General features: G+C 43.0%; 1 protein-coding gene across 2 annotated transcripts; it reads left to right on the plus strand.

The window, feature by feature from the left end:
• Nucleotides 1-168: 168 nt before the first annotated feature.
• On the plus strand, nt 169-26,573 carry arhgap32a (Rho GTPase activating protein 32a; the record flags this gene model as incomplete). Of its 2 annotated transcripts, XM_080429426.1 has the most annotated exons (22): nt 169-452; nt 7,286-7,399; nt 8,436-8,556; nt 8,797-8,888; nt 9,263-9,347; nt 13,849-13,935; nt 14,327-14,464; nt 14,659-14,751; nt 14,913-15,035; nt 15,580-15,657; nt 16,044-16,125; nt 16,404-16,553; nt 16,640-16,742; nt 18,031-18,175; nt 19,293-19,375; nt 20,333-20,440; nt 20,620-20,765; nt 21,226-21,439; nt 22,252-22,397; nt 22,546-22,620; nt 23,328-24,053; nt 24,283-26,573. In XM_080429426.1, the coding sequence occupies exons 2-22, from the start codon at nt 7,311-7,313 to the stop codon at nt 26,571-26,573; spliced, it is 5,175 nt and encodes a 1,724-aa protein (XP_080285552.1). In that variant the 5' UTR covers nt 169-452; nt 7,286-7,310. The 2 variants fall into 2 exon arrangements, with proteins under 2 accessions (XP_080285552.1, XP_080285553.1); XM_080429427.1 differs by lacking the exons at nt 169-452; nt 7,286-7,399 and adding an exon at nt 7,815-8,058.
• Nucleotides 26,574-26,713: the final 140 nt, after the last annotated feature.

Consider the following 26,713-nt stretch of genomic DNA (forward strand, 5'->3'; position numbering starts at 1 on the left):
AAGGACGCCTCGGCTCGCTCTAGGCCTTGTTTTCATAGACCCAGTTGCTTGTTTCTCTCTCAAAACCTGGCAACACTGGAGAGGAGACTGGTACGGAACGACTCGCTCACTCGCTACAGGATCGTCGAATGAACCGGTGGTGGTAGTGATACCGGTGGTGGTGGTGATGATGGTGATGATGATGGTGGTGGTTGTTGTACAGTCAGTACAGTTACAGTACCATTTGGATCGGATGAATGTACCTCTGATAATGATGATGATGATGATGAGCTGCTGTCAGTGTGATCGGTCGGAGACTGCGGTCTCTGTGTGGTCGGATGATGATGATCAGTGCATCGATGCAGAGGAATCCATGCAGTGTGTGTGTGTGGTGTGAAGAGAAGCTGTCCGTCCCGCATACAAGACGCAACAGAGTGCTGCTGCTGCTGCTGCTGTTGTTGGAGCAGTTACAGGTAGGCTGTTTTAAAGCACTGATCCTCCTCAACCTCTTCATTTCAAGGACCCCCAGGGTCGAGTCTAGATATGGCATTACTTTACTATGCCACAGACCTCATACGATGTTTTACATTATTATTATCTCTGAGACCCCAGGCCTATACAGTCAGTGTAAGATATCTTAACCACTGAACCTCAGCATCCAAATCTGTGGGGAACGTTAACCAAAAATAGCCGATCTACAAGCGTTACTTGAGTTGCATTGATTGATTGAATACTTTATTAACAGTTTGCAAAAACAAGGCACGGTGGACACAGATTTATATACAAAATAATGCTAAAAGGATGACAGATAACAGCCCTCGATCAGGGCTTGTTTCCATTAAGATCCTGTGTATTCAATTCATCTAGACATTTGAAAACAAACAATAGGATACAATAATATGCTAAAACAAAACTAAAAACATCATATATACAGTAGTAATAAGAAAGAAAGATATTTACAGTAGAAACTGCTAAACAACCATGCTTATCAGTTGAATTTGTAGATCGGCTATTATTTGCCAAAGAGATTTGGTGTAGAGGGGAAAAAGTGGTCCAAGGAAGTACAGTTGCAACCGAGGGTTTAAGAGGTTATGTGTTCATTTAGCTCTGAGCATAATGGAACATAACAGGGTCCATTTCCTTCCATCTGTATATACTGTCGGAGTTACGGACCCGTGTCCATTTTGGTTACAAACTATCAATCCTTTAGCTGGGGCCCCCGGGCCACCTCAATGGCCCCTGGGGGTCCCCGGACCCTACGTTGAGAACCATTGTTAAAGGGTACGTAGGCCTACAGGCCTTGAAGCCCTTGGCAGGATTCATGACTTGGAGGTTTTTGGTGCATGACATGTATATTTGCTGGACAAAAGTTGAAGGCTTGTTTTGGGTGTGTGATCCATCACACACCCAAAACAAGTGTGAACTGAAGGGCTTGTTCCGGGCAACAAGCACAAACAACCAACACATGAAGTTGAAAGAAAGAATAATATTGTGCCTCTGCTGCAACACAGTGGTCTATCAGGCCTCCAGGGGCAGAGAAGATGATACAGATTCGTTTTTTCAAATTGCAGTATAGTTTTTCAGGCCAAGGACCCCTAAGCTATAGAGAAAGATGAAGCAGGGACCCCCACTACATATTTTATAAAATTTTGTTGTAGATTAAACTTTTTCATAGATTTGGATTTCATAGATAGTTGGATTCATGTTAATGTGTATATTCAGACAGTTAACTTTTTAAATCCTCAATATATTTAGTCAACTTGACCGTTGGCTCTGTACTTGGTCTGCTCTTTTCCCCTCTACACCAACTCTCCGAAAATAGCCGATCTACAAGCTCACAACTTGCAGATCTGCTATTTTTGGCTAATGTTCCCCATCATACAAAGATTCGGCGGACCCCCTGTAGGATCTCTGAGGACCCCCTGTTGAATACCCCTGGTTTAGAGTGTAATTTACCCTGTGATGATAATGTTATGTGTTATCTGCTAGCCAAGATTAGACCAAGGCTGTCCAGTAGAGGTTAAGCCTATATTGTGGATCTTGGTCCTATTTTTGATCTATTGTAATGAATCTATTATTTTGAATAATTTGAAAGTACACTTAGGCTACCTATAATACAGCCTTAATACACTGTGAAATCCAGAGTGTTCATGTGCAGATCCATTTGTACAGTCTCAGAGTTAAATGAACACCTGAGGATTTTATCGTGTACTACTGTACTGTAGCCCAGTCTCAAGCTAGAGCGTGGGTGTGTATTGAGTGGGTGTGTTTTGCACAGATAGGTTTGACTGTGGTTTAATTTGGAGAAGAATCATGTATTTCCACGATAGAATGACACTTTCCATAAGCCAATTTCTAGATTAGTTGCCACTGCCAAACGGCAAAAGGTTAGGGTTATTATTATTCATATTAAGGCTGTGACGTTTAGGAATTCCTATAATAATTAGAACTGCTTGTTGAGTGCACAGCAAAAGATAGAGTGTTGGGACGACCTGATAGCCGATTGGTTAGGGCGGTGATCCCCAACCTGTGGGCCAGGGCCCGCTGGTGGGCCGTGAGGATATTGTAAGTGGGCCCCCAAATAAATGGCAAAACACAAAGATTTGAATGATAATATAACGTATAAAGAAACGTTTTTTTTAACCCATTAAGACCTGTGGGTTCTGTGTCATTTTTTTATTTGAGCTAAAAAGTATTATTTTACACTTTAGCTATTAAAAAATAGCAGATATACAAGCTCATATCGCGGCACCGCTATGAGCTTGTAGATCTGAGCTTGCAAATCTTTCAATATATATATTTTTAAAGCAAACATTTGTAACTCAAATCTTTGCTTCTGGGGGTCCCTGGAACTAAACATTTTGAGATGGGGGTCGGCAGCCAAAAACATATAATTTTGGGGGTCCCTGACATGAAAAGGTTTGAGCACCACTGATATAGAAACATACGTTTTTCAGAAAACTGTTGGGATTTAGAAGACATTTGTAGAATCGATCTCATGGCCTTAATGGGTTAAATAGGATCTTAAACCAAACTATACTATGTTTTAGTTCCATTGATACAAGCCGGAACACAATCAATTGATTGATCATTAAAATAAACACTCGCTCTGAAAATGCACACGGCCCACCTATCTGACCAAGTGGTCAAATGGGTGGGCAGTTTGAGGCTTGAACGACTGACAGGATGTTTGTCTGGCCTCTCGTTCGTCTTCACTGAGAAGTGAAGAGAAATCGACGGTCAGATGAAGATGAACTTAATCTCTCTTTGGTCGATTTCAAGCAGATTATGGGATTATTATACAGTTCTCCCTGAAAGTAGTAAGCAGTGTGAAAGCTTACATAAATCTCCAGTTCTCTACATTATTTATATAAACAGCATTACGTAAAAGTACGCACCACAGGTGTTTTCACAGCAGTGATGCCAGCCCTAAGCCACGGCCTGAGGCAGATGCTCTGATGATGAGTCAAAGGTTGGAAGATTTTCATTCCATCTTTCTTGCTACCTCATCCTCCATCTGGAGCAGCATCAAGTCACGATGGACCCACCAGGTTTCCATAGCAACCGCAGGCCTTTCTCCACTGCGTCTCTGGCTGTTACTGACTGCATTCCAGGCCTCAGAACAAGAACATGATCATGGAACTAACTTATCCTCATTGCAGCCATGGCAATTTATCCTGTGTGTGTGTGTGTGTGTGTGTGTGTGTGTGTGTGTGTGTGTGTGTGTGTGTGTGTGTGTGTGTGTGTGTGTGTGTGTGTGTGTGTGTGTGTGTGTGTGTGTGTGTGTGTGTGTGTGTGTCTTCACATCCCCAATGTCAAAGTCATTACAAAATAGTTGTGTGTTGCTTTCTGCTGTTAAAGGCCAGGTGCGTGTGTGTGTGTGTGTGTGTGTGTGTGTGTGTGTGTGTGTGTGTGTGTGTGTGTGTGTGTGTGTGTGTGTGTGTGTGTGTGTGTGTGTGTGTGTGTGTGTGTGTGTGCGTGTGTGCGTGCGTGCGTGCGTGTGCGTGTGTGCCACAGCGGGATAGATGACAGCCATTACACAGCAATTCTTGCACCCTTTCTCCTTCCCCAATGTTCCACAACCTCTCATAGGGGATGAGTTGGGTATTAATCTCTTGCCTCTCTGTATGTGCTGTGCAGAAAACCTGCTGGAGTAAGTAAATGTGTCTGGCTGCAGCTCCCGCTTCTCCTCGCATTCATACAAGATTGTGTAGGATGCCCTAGTTTTCCCAGAATACCATTTAGGCCATCAGACTTCAGTGCTAGATCTACGCTGCCTCGTGTTTCTTGATGTCAGAGCCCTGTCACTTAACCACTAAACCCCCCTAAAATTCAAAATTATTAAAAAAATGACAGAATTTGCTTTAAAAAAAAAATTGTTTTCTTTCTACATACAGACATCCCCAAAATTGGTACACCTTCGTTAAAGTGCTTAATTAAACTATCACGGTCAAACTTAATTTATATTCTGTTGCACAACAGTGTCTCTTGCTGACAAGAACTGATTTTCAAGCTAATACCCTTGAAAATCTGTTATTACACCATCGTATGGCAGAGTATAAAGGTGCCATTTAAGAGGGAATACCTAATGCCTTGGCTTGAACTGACAGTGAAGTAAAACAAAAGTCATTGTTGATTAGATGCATAATAGAAATCCGGAGTAGTAATTTAAAGTTTGGATTTGTGATGTTTGGAGGTATTGCTCTGTGTGGTATGTGTTGTGGATGCAAGTGCATCAATTAAATGGGGTGTAACTAAGTGATTTTATTTATTATTTTTAGGATGATTAATAGGATGATGACTTAAATCAGTGGTTCTCAAACATTTCAGGCCGTGACCCACCAAAATAATCATATTTGAACTGGGGACCCCCCACCCTGACAAGCACTTGGAATTGTAATTACCGTAATTATCCAATAAAATTGGTATCCTGATCTGAAAATGTATTTTCTGTTTACTAAAGAGCTGGAGAGATGGGGAGACCCCTGTTACTGATCAAACACTCAATGATTACTATCAGAATATAGAGCTTTAACTTTCTATAACAAAAACTCATATGGGGCCCTGGGGCGCCGATAGCCGGCACGTTCCACATAGGCTCTGATGCCTGACAGTGTGTCTTGGGCTCGATTCCTGAGCCCGGTGGCGGATTAATTTGCTGAATGTCACTCCCTGACTCTCTCCCTGTTAACTGTCTCACTACTGTACTATCAAATAAAGGCAGAAAAGACCCCAAAAACAAAGCTAAATCATATACACCTTATATATATATGTATCTTATCATAAACACCCCTTCAATGATTTGTCAGTGAAGAGTGAATACCTACATCTGTCCCTCTCTCTTCGCTATGGATAATGGCCTGTTCAGACAGATTATGTGAACAAACGTTATCGGACATTACTTTACTTGTGTCCTTATGATAGGCTATTTACTTTTTCTTTTTACATGTTATGGTAACAACCTCTCCCCAACTTATCTTCTTTTATAACTTCAAAAAAGATTACCCCATGATAGGGCATTTTCAAAATAATCTATTTTCCCAGTTGGTTTCGATAACACCATGGGATGCTATAAGGACACTCCTCTCTTTGTATATTGTTCTCTGTTGCTCTAAGCTCCTCTCCTGCATGGTCTTTTCTTTCAGGTGGAAAACAAAAGCAAGTGACTGTTTGACCAGGAAGGCAGCTACTGTAGGAAATAAATGCATGCTACAGTAGGAGCACTCTGTAGTGTGAAGCACAACATGTTATAAGGCCTGTATTTCAAAAGAATCGTTCACCATTCAGTATAGTCATCAAGGTCAGACATTGTACTGTGTTACCATGTAATAGCTTATCATGGAATGCACACAACTGCTCTTGGCTCCATTTTGTATAATGTAGTCAAAACATTGCAACTGTGCTGTCAGAATGGTTTCTTTTTTTTGTTGTCCTCTATACCAAGCAATGACCTCAATACTACATACTTCTACAGTATTGGCCTTAAGTTGATATCGTTTGATCTTGATCCGTACAATATGAAATGGAAGTTTGGCATTTTAGATACAGGCACCATTGACACACTTGTGTACATTTTTATGGAAGGACTAACCCCCCAAGTGACAACGAGTAAATTGCGTTTTGATGGAACACCTGTCAAAGCTAACTAATTCACTCTTAAGTGTATTGCACATGGTAGCAAGGTTACGGAGTCCATTGGAGAGGAAAGATGATATGTGTGTGTAGTAGAGTCTTTTGGACTGTGTGTTTGCCTGGTCACAGCCTGCTGAGTCAGCAGGCTTTGTGGAAGTCAGTCAGCGTGGTGAAGGGGGGGGGGGGGATAATAGTGGAGAAATGCTACCACGGCTAACAAATCTACCCCTCACTCCAAACTTGACGACAAGTGTTAATTAGGTTTTACTCTGTGCTGATCAAAGGCTACTGTGGGAAGGTGCTGAGTGGAGAAGCCAGAAGGCCAACTTCATTCTTTACTTATCAATGCATCCACATGTAAGTGGATGGGAACGATGCAGGAGTGCAAGTCTGGTTTCGCTTTATCAGGGCATTCCTTCCCTTTGTTTACAGTACACATAGAACTCTGTAGTGATGATGATCCGAGGTCCCTTTTGATGTACTACAGCCGTGATAGGGGCTGTCATAACAACAATAAAACCTCTGAGGATATAGAGTAATAGGCTCTTCCTCATATAAATATAGTTAGAAGATTTATACTATCCTATTTTATCTATTGATGAATGATTAAAGCAACTAACCACTTTCACCCTAGTGTCCCATATATAATGTGAACATGTCAGTATAGGCAAAAATCTTCACCCCCAAAAACAAACAATATTGTTTTTTCCTAATTATTATTTCAAAAATAGCAAATCTACAAGCTCACAACACATTGTGAGTTATAGAGTGGCTATTTTTGAATAGCCACTCTATACAATAGGGTTACAACACAATTAGAAGTTGAATATGTCATGCCTGTCATATTTTTTACATTACCAGGTAGCCACCAAATGTAAATACAACACCCAGGTTGTGAATGTTATGAACCTTTTAAATCAATCCTCACATACATCATCGCTGGGCCAGCTCTCGGTATTAGCCTACATAGCATGATGTCATCAAAGATGACTCTCTGAATTTTGAGGGAGTGTTTGCTGCATCTGTGTGTCTGGTGGCTTCATCACGTTGGACTCTCGTCTTTCTCCTGTCCTTTTCTCCACTCCACTCTTCTCCACCCACCTTCTATTGCTCCCTCCCTCCCTCCCTCCCTCACACTCACTATCCCACACACTCCCTGTCTTTTTCTCGACAGTGGGCTGTTGCGGTAAGGCAGCATCATGGAGGCTGGATGTGTGGTTGCCGCGGTGATTGAGAAAGCTGCCTCAGGACCCCAGGGAGAACCAGGAAGTGGTGACGTCCTTGAGGGGTGAGTTTTTCCTCCTACTCATGTCAGCTGACTGCGAACCGTGCACACACATGTACAGTAGGTAGTACAGTACATGTATGTCACATGCTCCGGATGCGCAGGTGTGTGTGACAGCCCTTGGCAATAATGTACACATGGACGTGGTTAGCGGCCAGGCAGTATAGCTCTGTTCTATCTCGATGGAAAGTGGAGACTGTAGAGAAAGAGGAGAAGAATAAATAGACAACATTCTCTGGAGCTACAGTCAATTAGATCAGACCAGACTTGAATCGAGTCCTGTCCTGTGTCACAGTAAGTGTTCATGAGAACAGCAAGATGCACAGAATCCAGTCGCAATTAGATCTGCAAATGTGGATCACATGCTTTGTGTGTGTCAGCGCTGATGTTCTTATCTCCTTATCTCTGTGGGGCTGAATAAGTGCCTGACAACATGGGATGACAAATGACAAGGCTGCTTCTCTCTCCTTTTGTTGCCAATAAAAGTTGAGCTGAATGGACTTTTCCCTCTTTCCACTCCCCAAAAACATTGACTCACATTACAGCTCAGCCTTTTGTGAAGCACTCCCTTTTGGTTGAATTGCCCTCATGACTGCCTCAATAGAAAAGCTTTGCTTACCGAAGCACACAAAAGCCACCATAGCACTGCTTTGATCCCAAGTGTAAGATTCTACCTGTCAAGCTAAACAGGATCTTTCCGAAGGATTAGTTTACTGAATTTAGTCCTATTATGATTTAATGTAAAACAGAAGATAGCTATTGTGTGGGATTTTGTTTGTTTTGTTTGTTCTTTTTTGTAATATTACCTCCTGAAAACAAAGGATTCAAAGGCCTCAACCCTCCCAATCACAAACTACAATTTGTGTTCTGAGCCACACTGGTGCAATGTCATGATATGAGCTACAGCAACATCATGTGAATGTATCCTTCTCGCTTGCTCCCTCTGGTGTTTGTCAAGGAATTAACAGGCCTTGTTTGAAAGGCTCACTCTGGATGAATAGTGCGTCTTTCATTTGCTCTCCTCCTGCCATCCTTGCAGGGCTCTGTCACCATGTCCCAGCCTGGCCAAAGACGATTCCTCACCTGAAGATGCCAGCTGCCACCCTCGACCAGCTAGCATCTCAACAGAAAAAGACCCACAAGAGACATCCACTGCCATGGTATGTCTATGCAGACACTCGTACTCATAATAAACCTTTTGGTTTGTCAGACAAGTGTTGAGAGTCTTCGGTGAAGTATCGACATATACTGTATATTACGCTAAGGCTAGCCATAATTACTACACTGCTGTGATTGCTACACTACTTTAATTGCCGTTGAGTGTCATGGCTACTGCATGTCTTATCAGGAAAGTGGCTAGTGATCAACTGAAATCCATTGATGTCTGCTTTGCTTGGCAGATGAGGAGTGATGAGGCCAACGAGCCCCCAGCTGAGCCCCTCTTGCGCTCCTGCGTCAGCACGGCCAGTATGAAGATCAAGAACATGAAGAAGTAGGTGTTATTATCCATGACAGTGTGGTTACTACTGTATTATGGGGCTCCAGGGCTCTAATACCAGGACAATAAAATGAAGAGCTATAAAATGATGGGTGATGCAAAGATAATTTGGAATGGACAGCCTATATACTGTAGCAGGCACTGCTACTCCCCCTGTCTTTCCACTTATGTCTCTCTCTCTCTCTCTCTCTCTCTCTCTCTCTCTCTCTCTCTCTCTCTCTCTCTCTCTCTCTCTCTCTCTCTCTCTCTCTCTCTCTCTCTCTCTCTCTCTCTTCTCTGTTTATATCAACTGAATGTCTCTGCCTTCTCTCCATCCACATATTAGCCAGCAGAATACTGATGAGGTGCTGTTGCACTTTATTTTCCAGGCTGACGTTCCCTCGAGGTCACTTTCCCAGGCTGGCTGAGTGTGCCCATTTCCACTATGAGAATGTTGACTTTGGCTCTGTACAGGTGAGCACTGCAATATACTTACTCATAGAGAAGAGGAGTCAGTTCTCTAGCATAGGGCTATATTTAGTGATTGTGTCCTTGGCTCAAGTGTATGTGCAGTTCAGTGAGCATTTTGTTGAATTGGTCCACAGATGCCTGATTGTGATCATATAATGGAGCAGGTGCATGAGCAGTATAGAATCTCTTGGACTTGTTTTTTTGGCTGGCCTGTCTCATGGTTTCGCCCACAATTTCCACTGTCATACATCTCAGACCTTGAACCAATGGAAACCAATTGGACAGCTTTTCATCCTACCCATGCCCAAGAATGTGGAGTGTATTTTTCTATGAAGCTCATATATATAATGCATTATATATACTGTATATATTATAGATACCTTCATAATACTTGCATAACACATTATAAGAATTTCATAATGCCTCATGATGTCTTATATCAACAGTCATAAAACATATTAGTTTGTTTTGTTATAATACTATTATGTGAGGTAACACAATTGCTCATAATCACTCTAATAGTTTTTCATTAAATGTTATAAAGTCCATAACACAATATTATAGGTATGTATAACAGATTTGTGACATTTGACATGGAAATGCCTAAAAATACATACAACACGTTATAGAGATAAATGCACCATTACTTTACTTTCATTTAATTCATTATAGATATGGGCTTCATAGAAGTTGTAAACCAGGCACACTGACTGATGCAACTAATGAATTTATTCTTGTTATTTAAGTCAGTGGTTCTCAACCTGTGGGTCGGGATGCCCAGGGGGGTCCCCACATGATTTTTAAGACAAACATTGGCCAAATTGTCAAATAATATAAGAAAGAGGCAAAGCCGACCTACAAGCTATCTAGGGCTATTTTCACACATTTATCTGTGGAACCGAGTCAAACTAAATGTAACACCTCAACTCCTACAATTCCAAGTGCTTGTCAGGGTGGGGGGTCCCCAGTTCAAATATGATTATTTTGGTGGGTCACGGCCTGAAAAGGTTGAGAACCACTGATTTAAGTCATCATCCTATCCATGTGCTAATCCAGTGATTTGTATTCATTCCACTTCGATCCACTCAGTGTAAACCTATGATCACCATTATTAGTTGAGTTATAGCAGGTGACGTCAACAATGGAAAATAATGTGTTAAAGCGCTTGCCTGGTTTATTTGAAACACTGATGGCATGGAATTTGTACCAGACTTGTTTGGCCCTTGCTTTTTGGCAAACAATGACTGGGCCATTATCAGACTGGGGTACTGTATAGGGTTGAGGAAACACATTTCAAAACCTTCAATCCATCATTTGAAAAATATAAAAAACAGTGTGTGACAAAATGATTGTTAATATAACGTTCACCCTTGAAACTTGTTATTAAAAATAATTGCTATAATTGACCTAGTTAATAATATAATATATAATAATAAAATAATCTTTGTATTTGTTATTATTATTATTATTTTGTCTTTTTTAAATAAGCAATGCATTTGAGATGAATATGTAGAGAGTGCGGAGGTACAATGTTGTACTATGAAGCTACTTTCCACAGGTCAATGATAGATTATTTCCCCCTGCATAGTGCATACTCATCTTCAGGATTTAAACGATGGCCCCAATAGAACCATATGTCTTGCTGCGGGTCATTATGGATTATGAATGTAGTTTATGGAAGTTTGAACATACTTTTAAGTAACAGCTTGTTTGCCGTAGTGATAATTAGAAGCAGTCAAGCAGAAATGGTTACTCAGCCATTCATGGTTGAGAACCACCATGCAGTTCAGTTTGCCTGCCAGCAGAGTGCAGCAGTCATCCATTCCTCCACAAGATGAGCTTGACACAAAACCGAACATGACGTACATACTGTACCAAGACAACATGTAGTATTTGATAGTACAGTGCTTCAGTGTATCGGGGGGTAGGAGAGGGTTTTAATTTCAGCACTACTGTGCTCTTTCTGTTGGTGCCCTGCTCTTACATGGCTGCCAAGGCTGTAATGGCTCCATCAGTAAGGTGCCAGGGAGGGGAAGCAGTGACCTTGGAAGGCTCTAGAAGGCTACGATTAAGCAGTCTGAACTACAGAAATGTTACTCTGGAGGGAGAAGGAAAATTGTCTCACAGCCCACACTAAAGCCTAATTTATACTGTGTTCCTTGCTAAAAATTGCTTTCAATTGAAAAGCAGTTATTTCCAGTGAGCGATGCCGTCATGTGACAAAGTGTAGATTACACTTAACGCTTTGTGCACAATATGCACAGCACAGACACACACCCTCTCACACGCACGCCCCATCACACACACACAGAATGTAAGACAGAAGATGCCATTACAATAGATCAAGTATAATGCTGTGGCATATATCAAATGAACAGTTATCCTTAATGGCGGTTGACGTTCTGTTTACACACTGACTTCATCCTAACAGGAAGTAGCTTGACAGATGAGAGCGTTTCTTTTGTTCCTGAGGTGACTCCCATGACTCATGTGCACATCGCTGTGTTCGCACAATGGCACATCAGGGGAGGGAGAGCACAGATTAGGTCTCATATAACCTCCTTGCAGAATAGCGCAGCAGCACCCTGCCTCACCCCATATATGTGTGCACTCATACACACACACGTGCACACAAACACACACACGTGTGCACGCGCGCGCGCACACACACACACACACACACACACACACACACACACACACACACACACACACACACACACACACACACACACACACACACACACACACACACACACACACACACACACACACACACACTGGTTTGCAAAGAGTAAGGATCATCTTTCCCCTTTAGCTTACCCTGCGTTGTTGTACGTTGTGAATTTGGGTCTACGGTCTGGGAACCTAAGATGGAGAGTGGGTGGGAGAGATGGAAGCAGAACAAATGTAAGGCAGGGAGGAGGGGGAGCATTTGAGAGAGAGAGAGAGAGAGAGAGAGAGAGAGAGAGAGGGATGCAGAGCAACACACAAGAAACACGTCCCCTTTTTATAGATCCTGCTTTTGATGGAGCACTAGATTAAATGCGCTGTGTGAATGATACGCGGAGCGTTTCACAGGAGGTAGGGGCAGAGCCAGGACACAGGCAGCAAGCAAGCAGCATCACTTTAGCTCTGCTGAAACCAGCGGGAAGCCTCATGGTCCTAACTCCAGCTGTCTGCCAAGGGGAAGGCATGAGCTTCTTAAGAACCACCACTGCAGCTACAGTGCAGTGCACACCATGACAGAAAACACTTTATCCAGCCAGCCTGCTGTGGGTGGATGTCTCAGATGCATTAGTGGCAGGTAACTGGAATCTGTAGAAGTCAGATTTAGCGTTGGTTCATTTTTTGTGTAGGTGCCAAATGTTTGTGAATAATTAATGAATGTATTCGAGAATGGTGGGTGTGTGAACATGGTAACATGGATTGTTGCAATATGGATGGACTATTGCAGGAGTGAGAATCCTGAAGTAAGCTAGCATGCCTAGAATGTGAACTCTTTGAAGAAACATTTTTCCTTGTTTAGACAAGATGTTTAACTTTTCATTGCTAATGTTAGTATTTTCTTTGTCTAGAAGAGCTCGTAGCATGCAGTAACTTGACCGAGTCTTTATTGTCTGATCTGTTTGCATCAACTCTCAAGCCACATGACTACACTGTCAAATCTGGAGTGTTAAGTTAAGTAAACACTCCAAATTTGCTATTACAGTACCTTATGAACGGTGGTTATTATGTCAGGTTCAGTATGTTCCATTAGTATTAGACCAGCAACTCCTCTCTGTAATTCTATTGTGAATTAAAGACGATCACTGAAGGCGTTCAGTGAGTTGGGAGTGCATGTTTTGCTGTATTGTTTGAGCCATGATGGTTAACTAGGTCACTTTGTGTTGTGTAACATAACATCTAGATTACGGTTAGCTACTAACAGTTATATATAAACTAATTCTCCCATGGATTTCAGGTCTTTGAAGTGTCTCCTCTGCCTATCAATTTATTCCAAAACCAGCGCAAGGCTTTGAGCATCTCCTTAATAGTATTATTTGGAAAGAGGTTCAGAGCGAAATTCTGCTGAAACTGTGTGTTTATTGCCTCCGGGGTCTGTCATCTGACCACCTAATGCATTATACATGTGCATGTCATACTGCACGATTCATAGTGATTTTCTTTTTCCCAGAGATAAGATTTTGTACACTGGTATTGAAAGTTTTATTTTTCATAGCTGGCGTGTTTTCAAAGACGTATTAAGTCCTTTAGTAGTTCATACCATTAACTGTTGCCATTGAGTGTGGGTATTCAACTACAAACACCACCAAACAGGAAAGTGTTTTTAGAGTTGATAGAAAAATCTAGTCGTACATGCTGTTCTTCTTGTATAGTAGGTCATGCAGAGAGGATTCATCCATTATTTATTATCATCACTTAAATTCTCATTCCTCTCCCCACTCTCTCCCTTTCTATGTTTTTGTTTTTCTCTCTGTTTCCCTTTCTCTCCTCTCTGCAGCTTTCCTTTGCAGAGGAACAAGGTGAAGGACAGAAAGCTGGCCTGGACTCCAAGGAGCTGGTCTTTCTCATCCAAATATCTTGTCAGGTAAGGTAACATTACTTGCTCTATCTCTGATATACAGGCATGTCCATGGGATATTTAGGATAATGGAATAGATGCTATGGTTTATGAATTTATATATTGTGTACACACACGCACGCACACACAGGCACAGTAGGCTATATAGCGTATTATGTTAGCTAGAATAAGTTAGTTAGCTTCTAGCTAAATCCGGCATGTTTACTTGAGATCATGTTCAATTCTTGTATGCATTGAATGTTCATTAACTTGCACTGTCCCGTAAGTAAACAAATAAAGTAACATAATTGGTGGTATTTATATGCATCAAAACTGTCTGGTAACAAGGTCCTATAGAAGACTTCTAACTACTTGACAAACACCTGCATTTGTGTATCTTTGTTTTTGTGTATGTTAGAATCGAAGCTGGATGGTAACTAGGTCATATGAAGACTTCCGGGTGCTTGACAAACACCTGCATTTGTGTATCTTTGACCGACGCTTCTCCCAGCTTACGGAGCTACCACGCCATGACATTTTGAAGGACCCAGTTGAGGTACTGTGGAATTTGAACTCTTACGTATGCCATATCTATTGAAACGAAACACAGTGGTGGAAGTGAAGTTATATAATAGTGGGTATTTTGTGCACAAATGATTAGTACGCAAACTTTTTTTTCTTCGTTTTTTTCTTGTTTGTTGCATGAGAAATTGAATTGAAATTCCCTGAATTTAAAACAAACCTTGACAGGATGTGACCAAGATGTTGGCAACCTACCTGTCTCACTTCTCAGCCATTGCTGACAACAAGATCAACTGTGGTCCAGTTCTAACATGGATGGAGGTAGCTTCTTATCAGCTGTTCTCTTACACTCTACAATGTTAAAGTCTAGGCTGTTTAGGAGAACTGTATAGTGAATTAACCTATTCAATCTATTCAATTTAATTCAATACTGTGTTTTCAATACTTGATTACTTGGCTGTAAATGTTTTCTTCTGTTCCAGATTGATAACAAGGGGAACCATCTGTTGGTTTCTGAGGAGTCCTCAATTAATGTTCCTGCCATTGCTGCTGCCCACGTCACCAAGCGCTACACTGCCCAGGCTGCAGATGAGCTGACCTTTGAGGTAACTGGAGCAGCTTAATAGACGTATGGTTACGATTTTTATCTCCGCCAGGCCTATAGGCTGAAGGCCAGATGGCTGAATGCCAGAGATTATGTTTTCGCCCCTTTCTGTCTGAAAAAGTCTCTTTCATTCTTAGTTTGTTTTTCTTTCTGGGTGTCTGTGAGCAGCTAATCTCCAGCACATCTGGACCGATTGGCCAAACGCACTCTCCCAGTAGGCCAAACCAGCCTCATGGCGGCGCTATAACAGGTCACTTCACTTTTTGGACTGTAACTTGAAACGCAACTCCGTATATAGGCCTCACCCATTTGTGCCAGACTACATTTTCATACAGATTTTTGTCCAAAACTCAGTCATGTGATCAAGATGTATTAGTCCGATTTTTCACATTCCATTCAAATCGGCTATGACTGCCTTCCGTGTTGCCCTGGCTAGGCAACGCGGCCTGGCGGAGACCTTTCTAGTTTTTGCTCAGTTGTTTTGTCCAGCTGTGAAATTCACTCCGTTACCATCCTTTTTACATTGCATGTTCTTCTTGTTGCAGGTAGGGGACATTGTGTCAGTCATTGACATGCCACCTAAAGAAGACACTGGCTGGTGGAGAGGGAAACATGGCTTTCAGGTAAGGTGTCTCAAACCTTCGTTTCCTACATTTAAATATGTATATATATAATTTCAAAAGATTAAAAAAGGTTTAAACAAGATTTTTTTTTACTTTTCATCAATTAAAAACAATTCCAACATTTTTCAAAAGAATTTCATAAATAAATCAAAAACAAAAAAAAGTTTAAGAAGTAGTGAAAATAGCAGATCTGCAAGATCACAACGCAGTGCGAAGCGACGCGGTGTGAGCTTGTAGATCTGCTATTTTCACTAGTTTGGGTCCTGGGCAAACATTAATTTCTCTTTTGGCTCTTGAGCTAAAAGGTTTGGGAACTTAGATTGAAAGTTACAGTACTTACAACACATTAGCATCCCTGTCTATGTTTGCTGTCTCTCTCCCTGCAGGTAGGCTTCTTCCCTTGTGACTGTGTTGAACTGATAAGTGAGAAGATTCCTCCATGCGTTCCAAGCTCTGTGACAAAGCCAGGTATTGTTCTCTGCTATTGTGGACAGACACTTTTCACAGCAGACATTTGTGGGTAAATACAGCTAAAGGTAATACCAATCAGGTGTGTTTCATTAACTGTGTACAATAAAACGTCATGCCGGCACACAGAAACAACTACAGTAAATGAAACGTTTACCTGTCAAAATGTCTGCTTTTAAATTTGTCCATTCCACTTCTGCTTATTATCATACATTGAGGACTATGATACATTAAAAATTGATTTGAAATCGATCGTTAAGTAAATGTGTTTTATTCAGTGTGTAAGAAGCATGGGAAGCTGGTTACTTTCCTGAGGACCTTCATGAAGTCACGGCCGTCACCACAGAAGCTACGTCAGCGTGGTATACTCAAAGAGAGGGTGTTTGGCTGTGACCTGGGAGAACACCTCCTCAACTCAGGACATGAAGGTAGATAATCTTGTGGTGTCCTAACGTTTCAGTATCATTTTCGTAAAGAAACGTGTGACCCGTCATGCATGTCAACTCTTCCTTAGTCCCCCAGGTTATTAGGAGCTGTGCTGAATTCATAGAGAAGCTTGGAGTTGTGGACGGGATCTACAGACTGTCTGGAATCTCTTCCAACATCCAAAAACTGAGGTCAGTTTTTTTCTGGTTATAATAATAATTGTTTATATTCATTAGAATAACTAGGCCGATGCCCATTGGGAACGATGTCCTTCCAGTTATGCAATACCTATTGTACTCATTGTACCCGTTGTCAGAGGGCCTGTTGTACCCAAGTACCTAGTGTTGTACCCTTTATCATAGCACTTTGAGGCCAGTCTATGATGTCAGTACTATGAGATCATATTGATGACATCAGGGATCTCCATATCTCTGCTGTCCAGCCCGAACCTGCTAACTCCAAAACGCTCATTGTTCAGGAAACGAAAAAACTAAATATACGTTTTTCAGGAAATGAAGAAAACCTTATATTTTTAAAACAAAGCAATACTGCCTCATCAAAGTTGGTATAGTGACTTTATATATCGTCAGATACTTACATGTGTCCTTATATTATCACCACTTTACCCAAATCCAGCGCAAGTGGAGATAGTAGTTTCAGACGAGCAGAAATCAAGCTGAAATGGAGTTAGGTGTCCAAACAACAATAGCTCCACTTGCTGCTGAGGGAGAGGTTTCAAAAGGGTACAAATTTCCAAAAGCTAACAATGGATCTCCAAGCTCACAATGCATCACAACAACGTGTGAATTAATGCCCTGATGCGTCATGACACTTATATAGGCCAACAATAATAAACAGGACTTTAAATATTACAATAACTTTTGCAAAGAGGGGTTCACAGAATTGGAGTTTCAGTAGAACTAGCGCGAGTCGCGACAGAAATGCTATCAACTCCTTTCTTCTTGTCACATTGCTCTCTTCATTAGATTTTAGAAATATAATTACAGCACGTCACACCCTCAGGTCCTTGGTGATGCAGTTTGACGTTTATCGGTTGAAAAGTTCTTGAGACAGACAGACAGACAGACAGACAGACAGACAGACAGACAGACAGACAGACAGACAGACAGACAGACAGACAGACATATTCCATGTGTTTATAGATAGATATATAATGCAATTATTATTATTATAATTATGAATATAAGATAATAGTAATAATGAAGACCAAAAGTGATCTATATTGGAGATGGAAAGGGAAACGGACATCTGGCATGTTTTATTATCTTGGCAAATCTGTAGGCACAATGTAAACGAACAACAAACCAGGAAGTCAACTTAAATCTCCACTTCCTTATCAGTATCCTCCTGATGTTAAACTACACACTGTACAAAACTACTGTACCATCATCATCTTGACAAAAAAATAAGTCTTACTTACTAAATCCACACATACCTCTTCTATCTATCTCTACACAGGCATGAGTTTGACTCGGAACAGATCCCAGACCTGACTAGAGATGTGTTCAAGCAGGACATCCACTCAATGGGCTCGCTGTGCAAACTGTACTTCAGAGAGCTTCCCAACCCCCTGCTTACCTACCAACTCTATGACAGATTCTCAGTAAGGAACAGGGAATCAATCTGGAGTATTATAGACCTGTGGTTCTCAAACTTTCTCATGTCAAGGACCCCCAAATTAACCACTTGAACCCCCGCATCCATATTCTAGGGGGGAACGTTAGCCAAAGAAAGCGATTTGGTGTAAACAGGAAAAAGGGATCCAAGTACAGTTGTAACTCAAGTCCGTTTCTCTAAAAATAAAAGTGGTTAATATGTATTTCTGCTGCGGACCCCCATCTGAAAATATTTTGTGTAAGGGAATCCCATAAGATTTGTGTTAAAATCCTGCAAAAAGGGTTCAAGTGGTTAACCTGACATTGATGCTACAGTATATTAACCCATGTTGCTGGGGACACCCTGGAACCCCCTCAAGGACCCCTGGGGGACCCTAGACCCCTCACTGTTATAGAACACACATTTTAAAAGTGGGGGGTGGCACGGGGCATAAGGGGGAATGGAGGGATGGGAAATCAGAAAGGGGGGGGGTCATTAAAAAAAAAAAAAATTGTTTTTAATTAAAATTTAAATTCAGTTCATAAGATTATTGTGCCAGTTTAACCACGTTCAACCAGGCGTCCCTGTTTTGGCCATGTCATTGTCAAAAATATTTTAAACATTTTCAAAATGTTTCAAAATTAAGAAAGATCTGCAGATCTACAATGAATTGTGAGCTTGAAGATGGTCTAATTTCCACAGCCAGAGGCATGGAAACGTTTGGGAACCCCTGTTATAGACTGTGTTTGGGGATTTACTAGGATGGGAAGGTGGTACTGTAACAGACATTGTAAAAGAAATAGTGGAGGGGGAATCCTTTCCAATCTAGCAATGATGAAATAAACTGAATTCTGTGTTTATTATATAAATACTGCTCTTCTCAAAATAGGTACTGGTTACTGTGCTAAGCTTTCTATGAATAGGAAGAAATGTGCATTCTTAAAAAATGGTGTAGGGATTAATGCTTAATTTATAATCCGTTTTACGAACACTGTCCTAAGCTCAAGTACCGTATAAATCAGGCTTAAGCCAAGCCAGCCAGCCAGCCTGCACAATCCACAAAAACGGTGAATGCCAAGGAGAAATGGCTTCCTCTGATCTGATTACCAGCTCTGTCTTTACAGGAAGCTGTGTCTGCAGCCACAGATGAAGAGCGGCTGGTCAAAATCCACAATGTCATCCAGCAACTGCCCCCTCCACACTACAGGTCAGGTTTGAAGCGGCTCACTGTTGCCTCCTGGTGGCCAGAACTGAAAAGCGCATGGCTTTAGAAAATGATGCAGTGCATCACTGCTGCGTCTAAAGCCCGATTCATACTTCGCCTCAGGGCGGTGTCTTGTCCAAAAATAGCCGACCTACAAGCTCATAACGCATCGCATTCGCGACGTTGTGAGCTTGTAGGTCTGCTATTTTCAGCGCTCGACACTGTTGTGTGACAGAGCATACATTTGGCTTTACTGAGGCTTCCTTTACACAGACCATTGTTCTTGAAAATAGGTGCTTCTGTGTAGCCAATATTTGTCTTGCTCCGTCCTGCCTCTCAGACATGTAGCTGCCATGAACTGTGAAGTGAAATGAAATGGAAAGTCGAGACTTATGCATTCATGCTTAAAATAAAACCATAACCACTACTAAAACATCCCCTCTATTTCTAAAAGCCAGGTAAGTCAGGTAATAGATAACTGATATTGGTATTGAACTTACTAGTTGTACAGTTGTACAACACCATCTGCTGGTACAATATAGGACTAGAGCAGCACTGAGTTCATAACATACATTATTTTATTGTAGTGGTGCGTGCAACAGTTAAACTAATGGATTTAATCGATTATACAAAATAATTAAATAATCGCTATCTTTGCTTGACACCGTTGTACGACAAAGTATAAAATGGTGCTTAGTGGTTAATTAGACTAACCAACTTTGTCAAAATATCGATTTGAATGTTGATTCATTGATATATACACATTTTTCAAAAATAAAAACAAAAAACTTGTTTATTGATTATTTGATTAATCTAAAAAGTAATCAATAGAATAATCACGAAGAAGATAATCCATAGTTGCAGCCCTACTTCATTAATTCGCCAATTGCATCGTATACATGTGTTTGAGATGGAATAGATCATATATAACACCACATATATTTTTGTTTTAATCCACAGGACTCTGGAGTTCCTCATGAGACATCTGTCCACATTAGCCACCTTCAGCCCGATCACTAACATGCACACCAAAAACCTGGCAATCGTTTGGGCCCCCAACTTGCTCAGGTGAAACTTTTACCACCAACACTTTCCATTAGCCATGTAGGTTATGTGTAAAATATAAAATATGGACCGCACCAACAATAGCGTTTCCTTCTAGACCTTCTGTGACAGTGAATTAGAGCATGTCCCAGTGGTTCTAAGCAGTGAAATAGGTCATGGTGTGCTGTAACTGTGTCTTTCAGGTCCAGACAGATTGAGTCAGCCTGTTTTAGTGGCACGGCAGCGTTCATGGAGGTGCGTATCCAGTCGGTGGTGGTGGAGTTCATCCTCAACAACACGGAGGCTCTGTTTAGCGCTAAACTCAATGCCATCATACGGGAGAACACAGGTGTGGGACCTCTCCTCATTTTAATTGAAACGATGTGCTTGTGAGTTAGTATGCGTATATACAGGATATCAACACGTGTATTGTATGTGGTGGGTACATTATATATATAGATAGATATTTATCACATACCCAGCCTTTATTTACCCTAGGTGAGGGGGTGATAAAAATACAGAGAGGGTGTTAAGCTTGCCCTGATTGGTCAGCTGCCATATCAGCCCTAGAGGTTAAACTGCGAGCGACCAGTCAGCGCAAGCTGGCAGGTGGCACTGCGAGCGACCTTAAGGAGCTCACCAGGTCAAACAACGAAAGAAACACGGCTGCCAAAATGGATGCTGCTGAAGACCAGGCACATCAACAACTTATTTTCTCATTGTATTTGTGACTACATAGGGCTTTGGGGTATGTGATAAACAATTTAAATAAATTGTGTCTCTCCGGATTGTACTTTTTCTACTTTTAGGTAACTGCACATTGTCCAGGCCCAAGTCTCTGATGATCTGCTCGCCCTCAACAAAGCTTCTGTCACTGGAGGAGGCCCAGGCTCGTACCCAGGCCCAGCTGAGCTCCCCTGCCACCACTCCCTCCCTCACACACAGCGACTATATTGAGGTTGGGGAAGGACCTGGGGCTCTGGTCGGCAAGTTCCACACAGTCATCGAGCTCCCTATGGAGAGGTAATCTCATTGGTTTAACCTATAGAAGCAATGGTCAGTGTCCTGTTACGTATGTCTAAAACAACCCCATCAGCCCTGTGTGTTTACCACTATGTGTAAAGGTGTTACATGTGTCACACAGATGTACCTTGCGTTATCTCAGGCAAAACACGTCAAGCGTTCATCAGCTGATTGGCAATCAGCTATTCACGCCACTACAGCTGATGAGAATCAGCAAATCATCATCCAATCGTCTCTGGATTAGATTAGATTAGATTAGATCGTCCTTTATTATCCACAAGGAAAACATATTTTGCTCAATTCAATACAGACAAGACGATAGATAAAGCACAACAATGCCCGGCGAGGCTATGTCCTGGAGTTTTCTGTTTTTTAAGGAGCCTAATGGCAGAGGGGATGAAACTGGCACTGCCCCTTTCTTCTTGAATAAAGGGGCAGCAGATCTCCTGCCTGAGGGCAGGACCTTAAAAGCAGTTGCTGAGATTATGAGTTGAGACTCTTGTGATCTTTCCTGCTTTCTTCACTGCCCTCTGGTCATGGGCAGTCTTTTGAGCTTACAGTTTTTAAGCTGGTCTTACTGACAGCTCACACTGCATCGCTGCTGATCTGGCGTGCCAGTTGCATTGCCATTGTCTCTGCAAACTAATGCATAGCATCTCATCCCTAATGGCTTTGTCATGTTTTGAATGCTGTTATTTGTATTTATTTACGCCTGCATTTGAGAGATGAATTGATTTATTTAGGGGGAAAAAACTAAATGTCTGCGTAATCGTTTGACTGAAGATCGCTGTTTTGTTTCCATGTTGTTGCAGCAAGCGGGCTCCTGCTAAGGTTAAGAAGTCTCCTGTGGGGAACTGGCGGTCCTTCTTCCACCTGGGCAAGTCCCATTCTGGGTCTAAACGGAAGCTGAAGCGTCACCCCAGCGAGCCCAATGAGATAAAGAGCATCGCACTGCCAGGTCATAACACTGCTAACTCACACGGTCACGAGCGATTTAATTTCAGTGGCACCTTTTTCGTTTCACATTAACTGTTCAGTGAACTGTTGAATGAGAGGTGACAGGCATGTGTTTCTTTAACAACTAATTGCTGTGCATATATTTTCAGGTGGAAGAGGAGATTGTGGTACACTGCGTTCCACCAAAAGTGAGGAATCTCTCACCTCTTTGCACAATGTGGAAGGTAATTATGCTGGCAATAAAAAAAATGTTTACTGTATATGATGGCAGAGCTCTAACACCCATTCCGAACACATAACATGGTCAACATTACAAAGTAAATGAGCAAATAATTTCATCACTTCCAGTACTTCCAGTCAACTCGTCCTAATAAGCTGTGTGTCAGCCAACAGTGAGAGTGATGTTTTGCCTGCTTGAACAATTTCTCACTTTGTGTCTATTCATACATACAGCCAGGAACTTCTATTCAAACAGTTGGAGATTATCTTAGGCCTCCTCTCATATGTACTCCCACAATGGTATCGAATGACATCAGGAAAATGTGTTCATACTTGCCTCAAATATGCTCTCTGGCTGTATGTTAAGGACGGGTTAGTCTCTCAAGCCAGACAACTCCTCCACAATCTTTGAATGCTGCAGAGAGTCTGTATCTACGCCTCCTGAAAGTTGCAAATGGAAACGTCATCGAAATGTCATCTGCAGGACATCTGCTGTAGTTTCTTCGCATTTTTCAGCACTTCCGTTGACTGATAGGCAGAATCATTAAGGAATTGTGTGAGCGAACCGTCTGTCTGTCTGTCTGTCTGTCTGAGAGACTAAGAAAGGGTGAATGTGGGAATTCATTTTCATGTGCTTTCTTTTCTAAAGATGGACCTGCTTTGTTTTCTTTGACCTTTAAATGTCTCATTATCTCTGTTTCCTTCTGACCAGGGCCGCCGCAGAGTTACCGTCCTCCTAGACCTCGTTCCACCAGCGAGGCCATCACCTCCATCTTGAGGGTTGACAAAGGCGAACACAACAGTCACCTACGGAATGAGAGCCATCACAGCGCCGATCCTGTCCGCACCGATCCCGCACGTGCCTCAGCGCACGTTTCACTTTCACAACAGGAGGACGACCTCGACCTTTGCGCTCCGGCTGAAGGCTTTTCTACCTTGGACTTTGACCCCATGTCCTTTCAGTGCAGCCCTCCTTTGGCGATACCGGGACCACGACACAACAGGGAGAGCGGCAAGTGGAGGAAGAGTGCTGGGGTTTCCAGTGAATCGGAACTCATCTCCTCCCCTCACAGAATCACCAGCAGTTCTCAGTCACCGGATATTAGTCCGATTTGTGGAAAAAGGGGAAAGAAGGTGCCACAACCGCTGTCCCCTAAACTCAGGAAGAAGTCCTTTAAGTCCCCCCCTGTGGCTGAAACAGACGTGCACGCTGTGTCTGCCTCCACATCACGCAGTGTGTCTGACCCTCAGGGTTCTGCGTCCTCCTTTCGTCCACCTGTCCCCTCCTCCTCTCCCCCAGTGGAAAGGCGGGAGGTCCCGCCGACATACGGGAAGGAGCCGAGAGCCTCCTGCCAAAGTGGCAGTCCACCCAGCACACTGAGCCAGGCCTCGGCCCTATCAGACCTTAGCCAGTCTGCACAGAACCTGCCCGATCCAGGTTAGTACTAAATACTCAAATTGAAAATGTATGTTTTACATTTTTCCATATGTTTGCATGAAATATATCATTATTAGTTGTAGTGGTAATAGTCTGATTATATCTTTCTACTTCAGATATCATTTCTTATAGTTTCTTATCAAAGCTTTTGTGTCTTGTCCCATCATGTCTTATCATAGCATTGTTTGTCCTGTCATACTGTAGCGTTGTTTGTCTTTTGCCTCCCCAGGAGCAGATAGACTTATGAGTTCAGTGTCTGTTCTGCCTCCTCACCCTCCATTGACCAGCGCTGCACGCAAACTGGCTCTGGCTCTGGCTGAATCTGCCCAGAAGGCCAGCAATAGCTCCCAGAAGAGAAGCATGCACATGCATATTCCATCATATCCTCTCGACAGACCAGGCCTTCCACGCTCGCAGGAAAGACCTCCCCGGCCCTCTGTTCTCAATCTCCAGGCGTACCCCCAGGGGCACTCTCCGGTGACCTCTATGTCCCCGATGTTGCCCCAAGCTCGTACCCCTAATCAGAGCCATTGTAAACCTAAACCCGTTTATTTTCTACCTGCCCATCTAAGCTCGGAGCCGTTGCAAGTGAATGATGGACAGGAAACCATGAGTAACTTCACCCCTAATGTCAGCCCGCTAGGTTCTGGGAGCTTGGACGAGGCTAACACAGAAATGAGGGAGCGTGGAGAGGAGAAAAAGCAGTCCCTGGAGTTTCTTAGACCTAATACCACACAGACAGAACCTACTTATCATCATGTCGGGGTCTCAACCCCCATCCAGCCAGTTTGCTCCATTCAGAGCCCATCGAACTCTGCTGTCTATGTTCACACCGATGCTGTCAATGTCTTTAACTTTCGAACTGTTTTGGCTGAGACCTCCATGCCTGCTTCGGTTGAGGAGGTCCTGCCACGTCCGTCTCAACCGTCCTCAGCCCACTACAGCCCAGAAGAGCACAGAGTTCTGGGCACAGTTGAGAATGACTACAGTCACCACAGAACCAATGTGGCTTCACAGATGCCTGTACCGCACTATCCTCGACCTGGGGCTTTGCCTCATCGCCTTTCCGGGCAGAAGAGCGTATACAAGGTTCCTCCTGACAGCCATTACAACACTTTAGGCTTAAGGCAGCCCTTATCCCCTCAAAATAGAGGCCCCGTCAGAGATGATCCATTGATGAGCGGCCCCCACAGGCCATGGGGCCAGTGGCAAAGGTCAAGTGATAGAGTAGTGGGGCTTCCAGCGATCCGTAGATCCCACTCCTTCCACGCTCCTCAGATAAGTCACTATGAACTCGCAGAGACAGAAGTCCTTCCGCCTGACACAATGTTTTACGTCCATCAGCCCTCTGTCCAGGAAGCCCCCTACCAATGGCTGGTTCAGCCAGACCTCCACCCTGTCGAGCCATACTTTGAGAATGGACGCGTTCAGTACCGTTGCAATCCCTACTCGGATGCAAGACCAGTGCATGGCTCTCACTATTATATGGACCCATACCGCCAAAGCAGCATCAGACATAGTCAGTCCTATACCCTGCGTTCCAGTAGGGATAGTGGAAGGTCTGAATACTACTACTGCCCTCCGCATCATGTCCCATCTGCAAACCGGGAACTCTTGTTAGAGAGCAAGGACACAGATTATGAAACAAGAGTTGCAGAGGGGTTTGATAGACTTGTCTACCAACCAGTCCCACAGGAAAACCGATATAGACAAAGGACCACTAGTCCAGTTATGTCCCCCTATGAAAATCCCCTTTCACCTATGGACTATCGAGGTAGAGAGATAATGCATACGAGGAGCAAGTCAGACCCAGGGAATGCCTGCCTTCTCTCCATTGACAGGGTAGACAGTCAACGTAAAGCAGTTGCTACATCCCCAACTTCCCCAGGGCACCAACAGACAGACCCTGAGGTCGCCAGGCAACAGAGCAGGCATTGGCCTGAAAAGGAACTAATCCCACCCAGGAGAGAGAATGTACACAGGAGGATTCAGGTCAAAGAGGCTTCCCCACACACACACCAATCACAGCAGCAGCCTCAGATACGTAAAATCCCCTCACTTCCAGAGAGGTGTTCTAACCTGAAGAACATTGAGACCAATAACAGAAGTAGTGCACGTGCTCTTGAACAGGACAGGTTGATGATGACCAATGCTGCCAACAGTTACTCCAGCCACTTGAAGCCCAACGTGCCTAGGAGACCAGGTCGATCACAGAGCATCAAGGAGCATCGTCACTACCACCATTATCGCACCAAATCTCCTCGGGATTCAGAGCGCCAGGGATCCTTTTCCAACAGAAGGACACAGAGCACCAAAGTCAGGCCCACGCACTACGACCACATGGAAGGGTATTATGCAGCTCCAAAACCTAAACCCATCAGATCTGGCAAAGCTGTTGTTGGATGTTTGCCTAGCCACGGCTGCATGTCTCCCCACAGACACAGACTGCTCTCCAAGGCTCTGGGTCAAGGAGCTTTTCATCAGACTGGACTGAGATCAGAGGCCGGGGTTTACGAGTAAACCCCGGCCTCTGATTCCAGCTTGGGGCCAAAAGAGACCAGCATTTCCCCCTGCCAGACCAACAGACTGTTGAGCTGAAGGCATTGTGTGTTTAACCTTATAAAAGCTACTGAAAGAAGAGTGACCAAGGGCATTGATAC

The sequence above is a fragment of the Gymnoscopelus braueri genome (assembly GCF_963280865.1).
Source record: "Gymnoscopelus braueri genome assembly, chromosome: 5".
In the NCBI taxonomy this organism is placed as follows: Eukaryota; Metazoa; Chordata; class Actinopteri; order Myctophiformes; family Myctophidae; genus Gymnoscopelus; species Gymnoscopelus braueri.